The 16,565-nt window shown below is 39.2% G+C and overlaps 1 protein-coding gene across 1 annotated transcript in view; it reads right to left on the bottom strand.

The window, feature by feature from the left end:
* Positions 1-16,182, bottom strand: part of CDKL2 (cyclin dependent kinase like 2) — a 35,521-nt gene extending 19,339 nt beyond the window's left edge. The window contains exons 1-5 of the mRNA XM_060012363.1: positions 15,777-16,182; positions 13,341-13,539; positions 4,742-4,936; positions 2,399-2,577; positions 1,175-1,287 (exon numbers count right to left, since the gene is read on the bottom strand). Coding sequence (XP_059868346.1) covers positions 1,175-1,287; positions 2,399-2,577; positions 4,742-4,936; positions 13,341-13,508 — 655 coding nt within the window. The 5' untranslated portion in view covers positions 13,509-13,539; positions 15,777-16,182. The remainder of the gene's footprint in view (positions 1-1,174; positions 1,288-2,398; positions 2,578-4,741; positions 4,937-13,340; positions 13,540-15,776) is intronic.
* Positions 16,183-16,565: the final 383 nt, after the last annotated feature.

Genomic DNA, 16,565 nt, shown 5'->3' with positions numbered 1-16,565 from the left:
AACATTCTTATCTCAACATACTCATTCAGAAAAGTTCACACGCTACTATACATAGAACTGAAGACGCAAGGGAGTATAGGAAAAGCACAGGTAAAGAACATTGTATAATTTCTTAGATATAAGTACCAGCACTGCATTTCTAACTACAAAGCATAAAGTGCTGACCAAAGATGAAAATATTAATAGTCATATGGTCAGAATCTAATCTAGATAAATAAGTTCCACCCTTTAAGAATTTAATTTTTGCCCAGTGTATCTGTATCTAAGGGCTGATTTGATCACTTTTATCTTTTCTCTCAACTTTAATACCTAACCTAATATAAAATATATATGAAAATTCTGCTATAAGAAACCATTGTATTGTTTATTGAACTTCTAACCTGGAAACTAAAATCTAAGAGTTAAATAACCCTCAAGTAATTACCCATTATTTCTATTTTACAAACTCCATCACCCAACAGAAATGTAAGATGACTTTGATAGTCTAGCTTTGAAATTCTGTCCAAAGCACTAGCAACAAAAGTCAGAACTGCAGCAAGATTAAATTACTTTGGAAGGGGCTTCCCTGGTGGCGCAGTGGTTGAGAGTCCGCCTGCAGATGCAGGGGACACGGGTTCGTGCCCCGGTCCGGGAAGATCCCACATGCCGCGGAGCGGCTGGGCCTGTGAGCCATGGCCGCTGAGCCTGTGCTCCGCAACGGGAGAGGCCACAACAGTGAGAGACCCGCGTACCGCAAAAAAAAAAAAAAAAATTACTTTGGAAGTCCCTGTGTCTCTCAGTTTAAAGATGAGAAAGAGGGTAATAGATATATAACACAAATGCTTGCTGACCCAAAGATAATATGATCATTTGTATTCTCTCTACATGTGATTTATTGAATGCAAAAGTGCAGAGAGAATGTACAATGTTTACTTTTTTCTTTAGCGGGGGAGTTGGCAGGAGGGCAGGTGAGAGGATGATTAGGACAATATGTCAGATAGACAAAAGCCAGACTGAGAATGACTGAATATATATATAAAGAGAGAGATAGATGAGTTTTTCCTACTTGCTCCCTACACCCATTCAAAACACGTATCATCTTTAATGTACCAACAGCTTGTAAAATAAATATAAACAAACAAAAACATAGGGGAAAAAAATCACTAAAATTTAAAATGCAGACGTATAATCTTACCCAAACACAACATAATATGATATAGCTGATCGATATCAGAATCTCCAGGAAAAAGGGGTTCCCCCATGAGCATTTCAGTTACCAGACAGCCAATGGCCCACACATCAACAGCCCTGAAAGAAAAGCAATGTGGTATAAAACCTGGCATCCTACTATGCTTACTATGACTGAATCTGTTCTGCATATTACTATTTGGTATTCTTGGTACTGAAAAAAGTAGTAGTAAGCCTTAGATTACTCTACAAAATACATTTCCCTATAAACTTAAAGTGTTAATTTCCAATTTTACATAAATCAAATTTCCAGAAACTTCAATCATGTGACATGAGGGAAAAGACTTCCGAAGACTCAAAACAGTTGTTAAGTATACTTTATTCTGAAAATAAGCCTTTTGGGTTTCCATTCAGTGGCTATTCATTTTTTGTTCACACATAATTTTGACAAGGTTCCTCAGTCTATCCCACCATACGCTGAAAACAGCATACCAGAAGGAGAAGGATGTTGCGAACACAAACAACAAGGAGAACTGAAAGCTAATAGGGGGAAATAGAAAAACTGTCTTAAAAATCGGTCACAAAAACTTAAAGAATATTCCGGCATCATTACCATAGGGACAACTACCTTGAAATTGCTTAAGGTCATAGTGGAATTATAACATGGTACAAAAGTGACAGTATGGCGGTAAAATGAGAGCTCAGAGTAATTAAGAAAATATTAAATGAATTGTACTCTGAAAACAGAGAAATTGCAAAAAATACTTTAGAACAATTTCTATCAAAATCAGTAAAACTTCCAATCCCTTCTTCTTTGAAGAATTCATTTATGAAGACGATTTATGTTTTTAAAACTATTCACTCCGTTCCATTTCTACCCTTACCCTTGCCCACACTACTCTGCCTCATTGCAAGTGTCAGACTTACCCGGTCAATGTTACCTCTCTTTACAAGTGAGAAATATACCTATTTCTAACTTACTATTAAAAACAGACCACTTACCTTGATTTCCCTACCTTTAAAATAATTAAACTCACACCAACTTGTTTCACAAGAATGTTCAAAGGGGAAGCACCAAAAATGTTTACAAATAACTTTATAAAGTTCTCTGAACTGAAAACTTCCTTTCCGTGTTAGAGGGATCTTTCATCATATTAAAAACACGTTCCATTTTATCAAGAAAAGAGAGTTAAATCTGCCCTCCCCACCGCCCACCTTGCTCATGTCTTACTTGCCATACTTGACATCACCAACCAATAGTTCTGGAGCTCTGTACCATCGGGTTGCCACATAATCAGTATAAACCTCCCCAGGAGCTGCCAGTGTCCGCGCAAATCCAAAATCACATAACTTGACAACACCAGACTGGGAGACTAATATATTCTCTGGCTTTATATCTCTGTGTATGATCTAAGACAAAAAGCAGAGTATGAAATATATTGGCACATCAAGTTAAGCAAACTAATTATTTTTGAGCACCTGTCATATGCAGGGCACTGTTTTTGTCCCTATAGTAAGTACAAATAAAAGCCTATAAAACTGTTCCTGGCTTTAAAGAACCTGGGACCTAGTTGGGAAAAAAAGAACATTTATGCTTAAAATTTTATTTAAACGATCAAAGATATTGGATGAAATATATATTATTAATTACCAAATCAATTGCTCTGATAAGGACTGCTCTCAAGACTAAGAGAGGAAAGCTGTCATTGAAGACTGGGCTGGTCAGGGAAAATTTTTGTGGAAAAGGGTGGGCTCTAAGACAGGTCTTTAACACTAGTATGACCTGGATAAATGTAGAAATGAAAGGGCAATCCAAGTGAGGGTAACAAAAAGAGCAAAAGAGTGAAGATGGGAATAGATCAGGAGATGCTGGGGAAATGTTTTTTCTGGAGTAGAGGTTATGTACTAGGTTTTGCTTCAACTACCACTCTGGGAAGTCTGAGCTTGTGTCAGGGCCAAGGGAACCCATGGAAGTGACATGACCAACAAGGTGTTTAAAGAAGATGTTGGCCATGAACACGGTAAAGCAGAGAGGGGGACTAGAAGTGGGAAGAAGAGCAGTGGGACAACTAGGAGGTGATAAGGGCCTAAACTAGTCTGGTGCTCAAAGGAATGGAAAGGAAGAGGTGCAGTGTAGAAATATTTTAAATCAAGAATCAACAGAATTTAGGAAGTAATCTCAGATATTTTACTTAAACTTGGGAAACTAAAAGAACAGTGGGTCCATTACCAAAAATAGAAAAGTCTGGAAAAAGTTAGGTTTGATTAAGAATAATTAGTAGTTTAGTTTTAGCCATATAGGCTTTTAAGTGGATTTCTGAGTACCCGATTGGAGGCACTCATCAAGCAATTATAAATGTAAAAAGGCTAAAACAAGGTCAGTTGGTTATGATTTCTAAAAGAGAGACTATGGAAGGAGAAAACAGGACACTGGCAGACAATGTTAAAAATTCTAGAGCTGGGCAAAACAAATTATGAGGCCTAGTTCTCTAATATAAGTAAACTGTATTTTGAAATTTTAAAAAATATATTTATTGTAAACTCAGAGGACCAGCATCCTAATTGGCATTGCTGAGCATTTCGCATAAGCTACCAATTTCTATTACATCCTAGACATCCATGGTAAAGGTCACAGGGCCAGCCCCGCATCTATCATCAGCATTTGTTACTTTTATAATCACACAAAAAATGTCATCTAAAATATTTTGTAAAACTGGCAGAATCACTGTGTTAGTTATTTTATACTTTGTGTCATTTTACCTAGAACTGCTTTTCTTTTTTTAAAATTAATTAATTAATTAAGTTAGTTAGTTTTGACTGCGTTGGGTCTTCGTTGCTGCACACGGGCTTTCTCTAGTTGCGGCAAGCGGGGGCTACTCTTCGTTGTGGTGCGCAGGCTTCTCATTGTGGTGGCTTCTTTTGTTGCGGAGCACGGGCTCTAGAGCGCAGGCTTCAGTAGTTGTGGCTCGCAGGCTCTAGAGTGCAGGCTCAGTAGTTGTGGCACGTGGGCTTAGTTGCTACGCGGCATATGGGATCTTCCTGGACCAGGGCACGAACCTGTGTCCCCTGCATTGGCAGGTAGATTCTTAACCACTGCGTCACCAGGGAAGCCCCCTAGAATTGCTTTTATATGATTCTCAAAGGATATAAAATTGTTCTGATAGACAACAGAGTAATAGCAGGCATTTTCATATTTCACAACTAGGCAAGAGAATCTGAACTAACAAATAAATGGATTCTTACATGTATGTATCTGTCAAAACTCATTACTTAAAGTTTGTGCATTTCACTCAGTAAATGTTACTCAAAAAAAAAAAAAAACTCTGCCAACTCTAGTTAATGACATGCAGAGCTGAAGTATTTAGAGTTGAAGTCTGCAACTTACTTTAAAAAAATGCATAAATAAGACAAATTAATAAGTAGATAAATGGATGAACAGATAAATAAATATGTCATAAAACAAATATAGCAAAGTGTTAACAAGTATAGAATTCAGCGGTAGGTATATGGGTGTCCATTGTACACTCTTCTAAATTTTCAACTTTTTAAATAATTGTTTAAACTAAACACTTACATTGTGACTGTGACAAAATCCAATTCCACTGATAATCTGAAACAAATACTTTTGAGCTAGTTGGTAGTCTAGTCCATTTGGAAAGAGCTCCAAGTCATCAAGAACTGTATGGTCAACAAATTCAAAGACTAGGTACCATCGCTTTTTTTTCTTCCACACTTCCAACAGATTCACGAGATTTTCATGCCTCAGTTGCTGTTATAAAAAGAAAAATACAAAATAGTTTTTACAAGATCAAATTACTAGTAACTAGTCACAGTCTAAAAGAGATCTTGGCATAAGAGAAACATAAATAAAATGCATAAACGGTATAAATTGTGAAACTATATTTTGGTTTTTTTTTTTTTTTTGCGGTACGCGGGCCTCTCACCGCTGTGGCCTCTCCCATTGCGGAGCACAGGCTCCGGATGCGCAGGCCCAGCGGCCACGGCTCACGGGGCCAGCCGTTCCACGGCACGTGGGATCCTCCCGGACCGGGACACGAACCCGTGTCCCCTGCATCGGCAGGCGGACTCTCAACCACTGCGCCACCAGGGAAGCCCTGGTTTTTAAATTAGAGTCAAAAAGACCATACTGCTCTATTCTCCTCTCAGAGAATACAACAAAGCCAATGAGAAAAAGAAATGTAGCTCCATCTTTGATGAAACTAAGAAGGATTTATGACCCCTACCCACAGCAAACGAGGTGGCACTGTGAAGGTCCAACAGGAGTCTAGGAAGATACCAAGAGATCATCTGTGGCTACAAAGCTGGCAGAGCAGAGTTTTCCAAAGTTGGTGACATACCGTGAAAAGAAAAACAACAAAACAAAAACAAAAAACCTTCTTTGGTATAATGAGAACAGGGTTCATAGACTGTCAGTGAAACCATCCCTAGAACTGAATGGCACCAGGGAACAGGAGGAGAGGGCGTCTGAATAATCACATAGGAACTCATTTGCTGGAAACAATCTGTCAGTGAAGCCAAGTGGAAGGCAAAACAATTCATTATGAACAAATCTGCACTACAAGTTTCAGAGAAAGTAAGGATAACATAAGTCAATCCCACACTCAGGCTTGTGTTGTAAGGAAAATCGTTGTGAACCATGGTGGATTCCTGCTAGCCTGGAACAAGACCGCAGGTTTTCCTGAAAATGAACCTCCTACAAATAGCTGGTCCAGGAGGGGCTCACTTTGTTACAAGATAAGAAACAATCAAAAAGGAACCGATCCAGTCTCTGTTCAAAGATACTATAAGAAAAGAGAAGGAAACACAAATGGCAGACGAACACTCACCAGGAAATGTTGCCTCTTTTTTTTTTTTTTTTTTTTTTGGCCACACCACGCAGCTTGCGGGATCTTAGTTACCCGAGCAGGGATCGAACCTGAGCCCTCGTCAGTGAAACCACAGAGTCCTAACCACCGGATCGCCAGGAAATTCGCCGTTGCCTCTTTTTTAAAGAGGAGGAAACTACTAGAATACAGTCCTCAAAATCCTCAAGGAAAGAAAGAATATTTATACCCCAAAAAATTGTCATTCAAGAAAAAGACAGCAGAGAAAATTTTCTGAACATGAGCAGTAAATCCATTAGTGCAGGACTAAGTGTTATACAAATGTGGGTATCACAGTTACAAAATAGAAAGTGAATATTTAAAACCTAACAATGTACAAATGATACTAGCAACAAACTTAGGAGAAAGAAGAGAAGATGCAAACAAAATAAGAGAGTATGAAAAAAAAAAGAGAGTATGTACGTGGATTTCCTTGTCAATGGGACAGAATTATACTTTTAACCTGAAATGTTTAATTATAAGGTCGAATTATATTTACAGGTTTAACGGTAAGCACTAAGATAAAGAAGATAGCTTCTTCAGATGGTGGATGAATGGGAGAGAGGAGGAAACAGAAATATAATAATTACTTTACAAAGGATTAACTATATTATATAACTCTATAGTTATAAAGGTAACAAAAAGTACAAAATAAAACCTTTCCAACAAAGTATAATTTATAATTCCTATTTAATATTTTATGTAAAAGTTAATCTTCTGAAGACTCAGGGAAATCATTGTAGATTAAAATAAGAAATAAAGATTTTCATTTATAAGAAAAAAAAAACCTTTCCAAATTACCAAAGGAAACACATCCAATGTTTAAAAAGTAATTAGGGACTTCTTCCCTGGTGTCAGAGTGGTTAAGAATTCACCTGCCAATGCAGGGGACACAGGTTCGAGCCCTGGTCCGGGAAGATCCTACATGCCACAGAGCAACGAAGTCCGTGTGCCACAGCTACTGAGCCTGTGCTCTAGAACCCACGAGGCACAACTACTGACCCCTTGTGCCACAACTACTGAAGCCCACGTGCCTAGAGCCCGTGCACCACAACAAGAGAAGCCACCGCAATGCGAAGTCTGCGCACGGCAACGAAGAGTAGCCCCCGCTCACCACAACTAGAAAAAGCCTGCGCTCAGCAACAAAGACCCAACACAGCCAAAACTAAATTTTTTTTAAAAAGTAGACTATATAGAAAATAGTTTTAAAGTAGTAATAAAATACATAATATTATAAATAATAACTAACCCCTACATAGTGCTTACTATGTTCCATTACCTTAAGCACAAAAACCCTATAAAATAGTTGCAATTATTATCCTGTTTTACAGATGAGGAAACTAAAGCACATAGAGGTTAAGTAACTTGGTCAAGGTCACACAGCAATAACTGGTAGAGGAGGATTAGAACCCAGGAATTGTAGCCTCTGTCTTTTCCTGAAAAGATTTCAGTTTTGTTTAGTTCCTCCTTCATGTCCAGAACATCTGCCTTATAAACACACCCAGACCTGCAGCTGACTTGCATACAAAATATTTAGATTTCTTTTTCTTAACCACTAAGCCATTCTGACTCTAGAGGGGGAAAAAAAGGAAAACTAAGACCAAACTTATGTTACATCATAACTATAAATGGGCTAAACTTAGCTATTAAAACAAAAGGTGCCAGGTTGGATCACAAAGCACTTTCCAAATATATTAAGTGAATTAACGCATAGCCATACAATGAAATAAAATGCAGCAGTTAAAAAGAACAAGTCAGGGCTTCCCTGGTGGCGCAGTGATTGAGAGTCCGCCTGCCGATGCAGGGGACACGAGTTCGTGCCCCGGTCCAGGAAGATCCCACATGCTTGCCTACCACAAAAAAAAAAAAAAAAAAAGAACAAGGCAGTTTTATGTCCACGGGTATGCAATAATCACTAAGCTACATTAAGTGGAAAAAAGGCAAGATGCAGGTCAGTGTGTAGAATATGCTGACGTTTGATATATGTACACACACCAGAATTCCTTTGATGGATACAGTTGCTTATGGAAGGTATAACTAAATAGCTGGTACACAAAGGTGGCAGGGAAATGCATTTTAATTTTATAGCATATTCATATGTTACCTTTTCAAAAATTAAAATAAGTAGATAAATAAAATTTGTATCGGTGTGTTAAAGATAAACACGCTAAAATTGACAAGAGTTTATTTGAGCAAACATTGATTTGAACTGGGCAGCACGATACTGAAAGAGGTTAGGAACATTCTACTGGTAGAAGCTAAGGGAAAGGGTTTCCCTGGTGGTACAGTGGTTAAGAATCCACCTGCCAATGCAGGGAACACGGTTTTGAGCCCTGGTCCAGGAAGTTCCCACATGCTGCAGAGCAACTAAGTCCCTGTGTCACCATTACTGAGCCTGCACTCTAGAGCCTGTAAGCCACAACTACTGAGCCCTCGCGCTGCAACAACTGAAGCCCGCGTACCTAGAGCTTGTGCTCCGCAACAAGAGAAGCCACTGCAATGAGAAGCCTGCCTGCCACAACGAAGAGTAGCCCCCGCTCGCCACAACTAGAGAAAGCCCGTGCGCAGCAAGGAAGACCCAACGCAGCCAAAAATAAATAAATTTATTTTAAAAAGAAAAAAAAAAGAAGCTAAGGGAAAGGCTTTTATAGAGCAGACATGGAAGCAAAACAAGTAAATTATTTGATTGGTTGGTTCCAGCTTAAGTGGTTGCTTTACTTGGGAAAGTCTAGTTGACTGTGACTGGTTGTGCTTAACTTACAATGTCTTAACCTTGAGCATTTACAGGAATTGAGACTGACTTAGGTTTCCTTTGATTTGTTCACACAGGGTGCCAAGATATTAGAGCCACCTTAGTCTAATGGCCTATTGTTTCACTTGGTTTTTTATTATAAGTACACACACACACACACACATACAAACTTCTGGTAAACTTAAATTTTAATAGGTATGTAGAGAATTCCCTGGCAGTCCAGTGGTTAGGACTCCACACTTTCACTGCTGAGGGCCCAGGTTCAATCCCTGGTCGAGGAGCTAAGATTCTGCAAGCCTCACGGCCAAGAAATTAAAACATAATAAAATAATAAAAGGTATGTAGACTTTCAGTTTCCTTTTCCACATGTAAGGAGCTTGGAAGTCTCCACTCCATCCTAACAAGTAAAAAACTGAGTAGACTAAAAAATCAACAACTCTTTTTGGATTCATAAGAGATGAGAGGACATCTCATCTCTTATGAGGACATCTCAAACCACCGGCTCCAAGACTGGAGAGACAAACCAGCAAACACAGGGAGTCTCTGCTTCCTGGAACAGAGACTCACGAGGGCAAAGCTCTGTGGGAACCAATGCCAAGGTAGGAAAACCTGAACTGCAATGGATAAGTTACCGGAAGCTCAATGTGGCCAAGCCTGAGAGTTAAAAACTTCAGGGAAACCCTGTCACAGGGGCATCCACATAACACTGTAAGATGTTATTTCTAGGAGCTCAGCCAAGTTCTGATAGTAAATTTCAGAGAAGAATCTCCTTCAGCTTTCACAGGGAGAGGAATAAAGGAACCATTTGGAAAAATGCCACCGCACTCTGTCCTTAACAAGGCCTGCCCTTGGGGGGAACTAGTTAAGCAGAGCCTAACCAGCTGAGGAAGGGAGATAGCCAACTCTAGCCTACTGTAGCCATCCTATCCCACCTAAGGAGGGGACAAAAAACCTGAAGAACACTTGTAAAGTTCACAGGCTAGCAGCATAGGCTCACTGAAAGACTGAGACCTAATCACGGCACTACCGAACACCTCCCTTCCTCCAACCTCACCACCACATTACTAAAAGCCTATTCGCAGCACTTCCTTTTACCTGGTACATCATGCCCAGCTCTGAAGAAAAAAATTACAAGGCATACCAAAAGACAAAAACCACTATTTGAAGACACAGAAAAATCATCAGAAGCAGACATGGCAGGGGTGTAGGAATTATCAGCCCAAGAATTTAAAACAACTATGATTAATATGCTTAGGGCTCTAATGGGTAAAGTAGACAGCATGCAAGAACAGATGGGCAATGTAAGCAGAGAGATGGAAATCCTAATAAAGAATCAAAAGAAATGCTGGAGATTAAAAAAACAAAAAACAGGGACTTCCCTGGCGGTCCAGTGGTTAAGATTCTGCGCTCCCAATGCAGGCGGCCCAGGTTTGATCTCTGGTCAGGGAACTAGATCCTGCATGCCGCAACTAAGGAGCCCGCATGTGGCAACTAAGAGCTCTCGTGCCTCAACTAAGACCCAGTGCAGTCAAATAAATAAATAAAAATTTAAAAATTTAAAAAACAAAAGCACTGTAACAAAGTAAGAATGCCTTTGATTGGCTTATTGGTAGACTGGACACAGCTGATGAAAGAATCTCTGAGCTAGAGGATATCTGAGTAGAACGCTCAAAAACCAAAAAGGGAAGAGAACAAGGACTGAAAACCTTCTTAAGCATATAGAAATAGACCAAAGATGATAGCAAAGAATTACTGGGTCAAAATCAATAACAGGAGAACTCAGAGAATTAATCTCAGAACTCAAAGCTGATTTTGCTATGAAGTAACAGATATGGAACTGAGGTTAGATTTTTGTGTCCTCTTGGGACTAAGACGGAAGGAAGAGTCAAGTCTAAATGCCTTGCAAAGGTGGGGTCTTTCAGAAAACACCTCCAGTTTAAGCTGGGACCCTAAGGACTAAATCTTCCCCAGTGAAAATGAATGGAAATGAACCAGTCCAGGCTTCACATCACCTGTACCTTGAATTTGGATTAACATACTAGACTGGGAGCATCCCCATGCACCTGGCAGAAGCAACTGAATATCCTCTCTGGAAGAAGATAACTTTTATCTATCTTAGCCTCAAAACATTTCTACAAATAAATTTCCAGAAACAATATCCAATATAAATAATAATGAAGAACACAGAAAACAAGACACTCTAAGCAAGTACTTTGAACTTACTGAGGAGGCCTGGGCTGGTAGTGTGCCTGTGCCAGGACAGGGAAAATTTAATGTAGATCAGTGTTAACTAGTAAAGGTAGTTAAACCCTAAGAGGGGTAAGAGGAATCCAAGGGATATGTAAAAATATGGCAGGGGCTTCCCTGGTGGCACAGTGGTTAAGAATCCGCCTACCATTGCAGTGGACACGGGTTCAAGCCCTGGTCCGGGAAGATCCCACATGCTGGGGAGCAACTAAGACCGTGCGCCACAACTACTGAGCCTGCGCTCTAGAGCCCATGAGCCACAACTACTGAACCCACATGCCACAAGTAATGAGCCTGCGCTCTAGAGCCCGCAAGCCACAACTACTGAAGCCCGTGCGCCTAGAGCCCATGCTCTGCAACAAGAGAAGCCACCGCAATGAGAGGCCTGCACACTGCAACAAAGAGTAGCCCCCGCTCGCCGCAACTAGAGAAAAGCCCACGTGCAGCAACAAAGACCCAACGCAGCCAAAAATAAATAAATAATTTTTTTTTAAAAAAGAAAGAAACTCAGGAATAATTGATAAATAGTGGAAAATATAAATATTAGGTATTTATCTGAAGGAATAAAATCTTACATAGCGTATACTCAGATCACAGGGCAATTGGGTCAAAAGTAAATAACCAAGGAGAAAAACCTAGAAATTTTCCACATGTTTGGCAATTAAGGAAAATGAGAAAATATTTTGAACTGCTAATCAAAATTTCTAGGATACATACCAAGCTGTTCTTAGAAGGAAAGTTATAACCTTAAATGCATATATGAGAAAAAAAAAACTAGAAATTAAAGAAGTAAGCATATAACTCAGCAGTTTAGGAAAAAGAACTGTAAAATAAACCTAAAATAAGTAGAAGGTATGAAATACTAAAGAACAAAAATTAATGAAATAGAAAAGAAATACACAACAGGGAAGATCAACAAAGCCAAACATTGGTTCTTTCTAAAGATAAATAAAATTGATAAACTTCAGGTTAGACTGATGGGGGGTTGGTGGTGGGAAGCAGTTAACATAGCAGGTCTGAGACTTTTATCCCTAGAAAGTTGGCTTGCAAAGTGAGCCCTTGTTCGCTACCTGGGTACTTGGATTTCAGAAGTGTTCCTTCATTTCCAGAACTGATAAAGTGGCTCACTGTGCAAACAATATGGTTTATGCTGAATACCCACATTTCTTCCGAGAGTCTGGGATTTTGTTATGAGCCAGGCAGGGGGTACCTCTGTGATAAGGCCCCAGGAGAATTCTGGGCACTGGGTCTCTAATGAATTTCCTTGGTAGACAATATTTCACACGTGTTGTCATAACTGCTGGAGGAAGTAAGTGCATCCTGTGTTAATCCACTGGAAGAAGAGTGACAGGTTTCCTCTGGAATTCACCCCATGTGCCTTTTCCCTTTGCTGATTTTCCTTTATATCTTTTCTCTGTAAGAGAGTACAACTGTTTGCTGTGTGCTGTGAGTCCTCCTAGTGAATCATCAAACCTTGGGGTGGCCCGCCAGCCTGTACCGCCAGCTCAGACCTCCCAGCTCGACTGGCTGCACGGGCGGCGTGGAAGCGCAGAGTCTTAACCACTGGACGGCCAGGGAAGTCCCAGGGCCAGGCTCTTGATGTCGAAAGTGCTCCTGTAACCCGACCCCACCCTCCTGGCCAACCACTGCTCACGCCCCCACAGGACACAGGGGACATGGGTTCGAGCCCTGGTCCAGGAAGATCCCACGTGCCAGTTGCAGAGCAACTAAGCCCGTGCACCGCAACTACTGAGGCTGTGTTCTAGAGCCCGTGAGCCACAACGACTGAGCCTGCGTGCCACAACTACTGAAGCCTGCGCACCTAAAGCCTGTGCTCCACAGCAAGAGAAGCCACCGCCATGAGAAGAGCACACACCGCGATGAAGAGTAGCCCCCGCTCGCCACAACAAGAGAAAGCCTGTGCACAGCAACGAAGACCCAATGCTGCCAAAAATAAATAAATAAATAAAATAAATTTATTAAAAAAACAAAACAAAACAAAAAACAAACAAAACCTTGGGGTGGTCTTAGAGACTCCCAACACAGTTGTTGGTAAATAGATAGATAGGCAGATAAGAGAGAAGCAACAAATAATTTTAAAATCATGTTTATATTCATAAGATAAATGAATATGTATATGTAATCTTGTTGTTTACTGCCAAAAAGGAAGAAATTTATACTTTAAACCAAGTTATGTAAATAAAACAAATATAAAAACAGCATTTAAAAAAAATTACTGTCACTCAAGAAACAACTCATTTTTTTTCAATTCAATATATGTGATAACTTACCTTTAGTAACTTGATTTCTCGCATAGCAATTTTTTTAACCATTTTGTCATCATCACTTTCTAAGAACTTCTTGATGGCTACAATTCTTCCACTATCTTTATTCCTACACTTCATCACCATTCCATAGCTCCCTTCTCCAACCAATCCTAGGTTCTCATATTTTTCCATTTTAATTAAAAACCAGTAGGAATTCTTCTTGCTGTGGAAACCAAAACATAGAGTTAATTATGTTGAGTATATTAATTTCCTTCACCCTCCCAAATTAATTCTTCCACACCTGTTTTCCATATTAGAGCAGACACTGCATCGATGGCCGTCCTGTGTAATGTTTCTGCATCTAAGTTATGTTTTCAAACTATTCACATACATTTCATAATAGACAAGGCAAATGGAATTGAAGCCATTAACTTCAAATTTAAATTACTAAATGTCATGTTAATGAAATTTCAATATATTTTTAATTAAGATAAAGCAATATTTGAACTATTATACAAAACAATAACAGTTTACTTTAGAAAAACACAATTCCTTTTCACTTTAAGGTAAAAAAGGCACAAGGGAATTTGGTTACAGTGAAGATAAAATTTATTTTTTTACATCAGGTCTAAAAGATTAAAGTTGAGGATCTTTATGCGCTTTCTAGTCTATTGGGAAAAATATTACCAAGTAACACTAACAACTTCTGATCAACTATTTTTGTTTACTTTTATTACCATAGTAATTAAATTCCTATATTGAACATACAAAATAACAGCAATGACATCACAGTATGTAAGCAGATTTTTAATAATTAAATGTTAGTGTACCAAATACAGTATTTCAAAAATCTTTTTAATGATTAATCACTATAAGTATGATTATTTGAATTTTGTGTTTAGAATTCTTTTACATCCCATTATGTGACATTTTCTGGATGAAGGCAATCCTAACAAAATCTTTCTTACGTTACTAATAATTGGTGAAGGACCAGCAATCATTCCACTACATATTTTGGTATAGCAAGAAACTTTTCAGCCCAGATACGATACGGTTAGATTTTACTTCATAAGTTTTGATCGCCATGAAATATAAAAGCTAATAAACTACAACTTCAAAGTTAAATTTATTTTTACAATCTGATTTTGAAATTAAATTCCAGAAGCAAAGAATAAACAATATTTCTGTTAATCCCAACATGGTTCTAAAAGTTTTTTGGGGAAAAAAGTAGTCTATTGGTAACTATACATTCAAATGATGATTCACAGTTGAACTTTTTTTTAACCTGACAATATAAAAACACTCATTCATAAAACTTGGTAAGAAAAAAAATTCTTACCTATAACATTAGTAGTGTACCTACAGCAATCTAAAGTTAATTTACACAGATTGTGAATTGTGATGTTTTCCTTGCTTCCCTATTGGTACACTGATGACAAAGACAAAACAAATATCCTCTTTGTTCTAGCAAATTGTGATAATCCGATGTATACAATACATTTTCAACAGTTTACATTTGACAATTTAGGGGATATATATATATATAATTATTATATAGATTATATATATATAGTTATATATATATATATATATATAGTATATATACATGGAAAGTCAGAAGACTGATCTTTGGGAGGGAGAAAATAAATAAATCCCAGTCAACACCAACCCAATTATCTCATTATTTTACTACCAGCTTTGATAGTAGGTTCTACTATAAACTGTTTACAGAACAGTGTCTCTGACACTAACTTTCTATACATTTGACATTTTAACTTCCATTTAACCTCTATTAACTATTTTTAAATAAAATGTCAGTGTTTGAAAAAAAATTCTCAATGTAATTCTCTCTTTCCTTTAATTTTTTTTTCCTTCCACTAAAACAGCATATTTTATTAAGGACTAGACTTTAGGCTTATCATACCAAGGACAAAAATAGCTGGAATCTATAACCTGGATCATTTTAAAGTATTTGCAATTAGTGTCCTCAATATTTGGAAATGCAAAGTGAACACAGTTAAAATTACCTTAAGCATGTCTAAGAGGTTCTGAAGCATGTCACAAGCTAACATTCTGCACGTTGACTACAATTGTATTCTCCCACCAACTGCACATTTGGTCACAGCACACTGAACACACTTGTTTTTTCAAGTGGCACTTCCCACACATACTTTAGAAGTATCAAGGCTTAAAAAGCCTCTTGTTTCCTGAAACAGTTACTCATAAACCATAACTTCTCATGCCTTCTACTTGGGAATGTTAAGGGTTATACAAACTAAAAGGAAAGCTGGCCAATTGGCAATGTGGTAGTTCTGGACATGTGCCATGGAAGCATATGGTTCTCATACTAATAATTTAGATAATAAAAAATTGCTATTTTTTATTTTGTTAAAGACAGGTTGAAATCTTTTATAGATAAAAGAACGAGATAATAGAAGCTTTCAAAAGTATTATACTTACTGTTCCTTTTAAATCCTTTGGCGTGGAAATACCCAAAGGTTTTCAACTTGGAAATAAAATTGAGGTAAAATGCATCTCGTTCTCAGGTCTAAAAGATGCTAACTAGCAAACTAGCAATTCTACTGCTGTCGCGATTTCTTCCGCAGACACAGTCTTCCCAGGTGAAGCAGGCAGGGAGGCAGACTGGCCTCAACCCACCGCAAGTTCACACTCAGGAGGACCGCGGCCCGCATGCTGTCGTCGTCAAGGCAACGACCTCACTCTGTCCCCAACCATAGGCACAAAGTCTCCAGTGAGAAAAGACCGGAGTCTAAATGCGTCCACGGCAGGCACCAATACCTGTTAAGGCCAAGGCCTGTAGGGAAGTTAGCTGGGGTGCTAGGGCACCGCCTCCCAGCTCGTAAATCTCCCGGTCCCTGGAGTCCGTGAACCTGCTCGGCTCTAGCTAGCCCTGGGCCAAGGCGTTGGCCACCAAGCTGCAAGGGGCGGATCCTCACCCGTCCGGACCCGCCCCCGAGTGCGCCGAGCCTCCCGTGTTCTGATTGGCTGGGTTCTGTCATCGCGATCTCTGATTGGCTTAGCGCCAACCACCCATCCAGTTCGCCTGGGGCTTGGCTCAGGTTCAGATCACTGACGCGCAGACGCCAGCGTCAGCACACACCTACCTTCTCAAGTAAGGAAGCACCTTTCTGCCTTCACCTGGAGACCGCTCTTCGCGACTGAGTACAACAGGCGATTCTGGTGCTCACGGGGAGGCTAAAAGTGGTGGTGGTTTTGTAGGATTGGGTG

This window comes from Delphinus delphis, chromosome 5, assembly GCF_949987515.2.
Source record: "Delphinus delphis chromosome 5, mDelDel1.2, whole genome shotgun sequence".
NCBI lineage: Eukaryota > Metazoa > Chordata > Mammalia > Artiodactyla > Delphinidae > Delphinus > Delphinus delphis.
The sequence above is the reverse complement of the archived record's forward strand: the minus strand, read 5'-3'. Positions and strand labels throughout refer to the sequence as shown.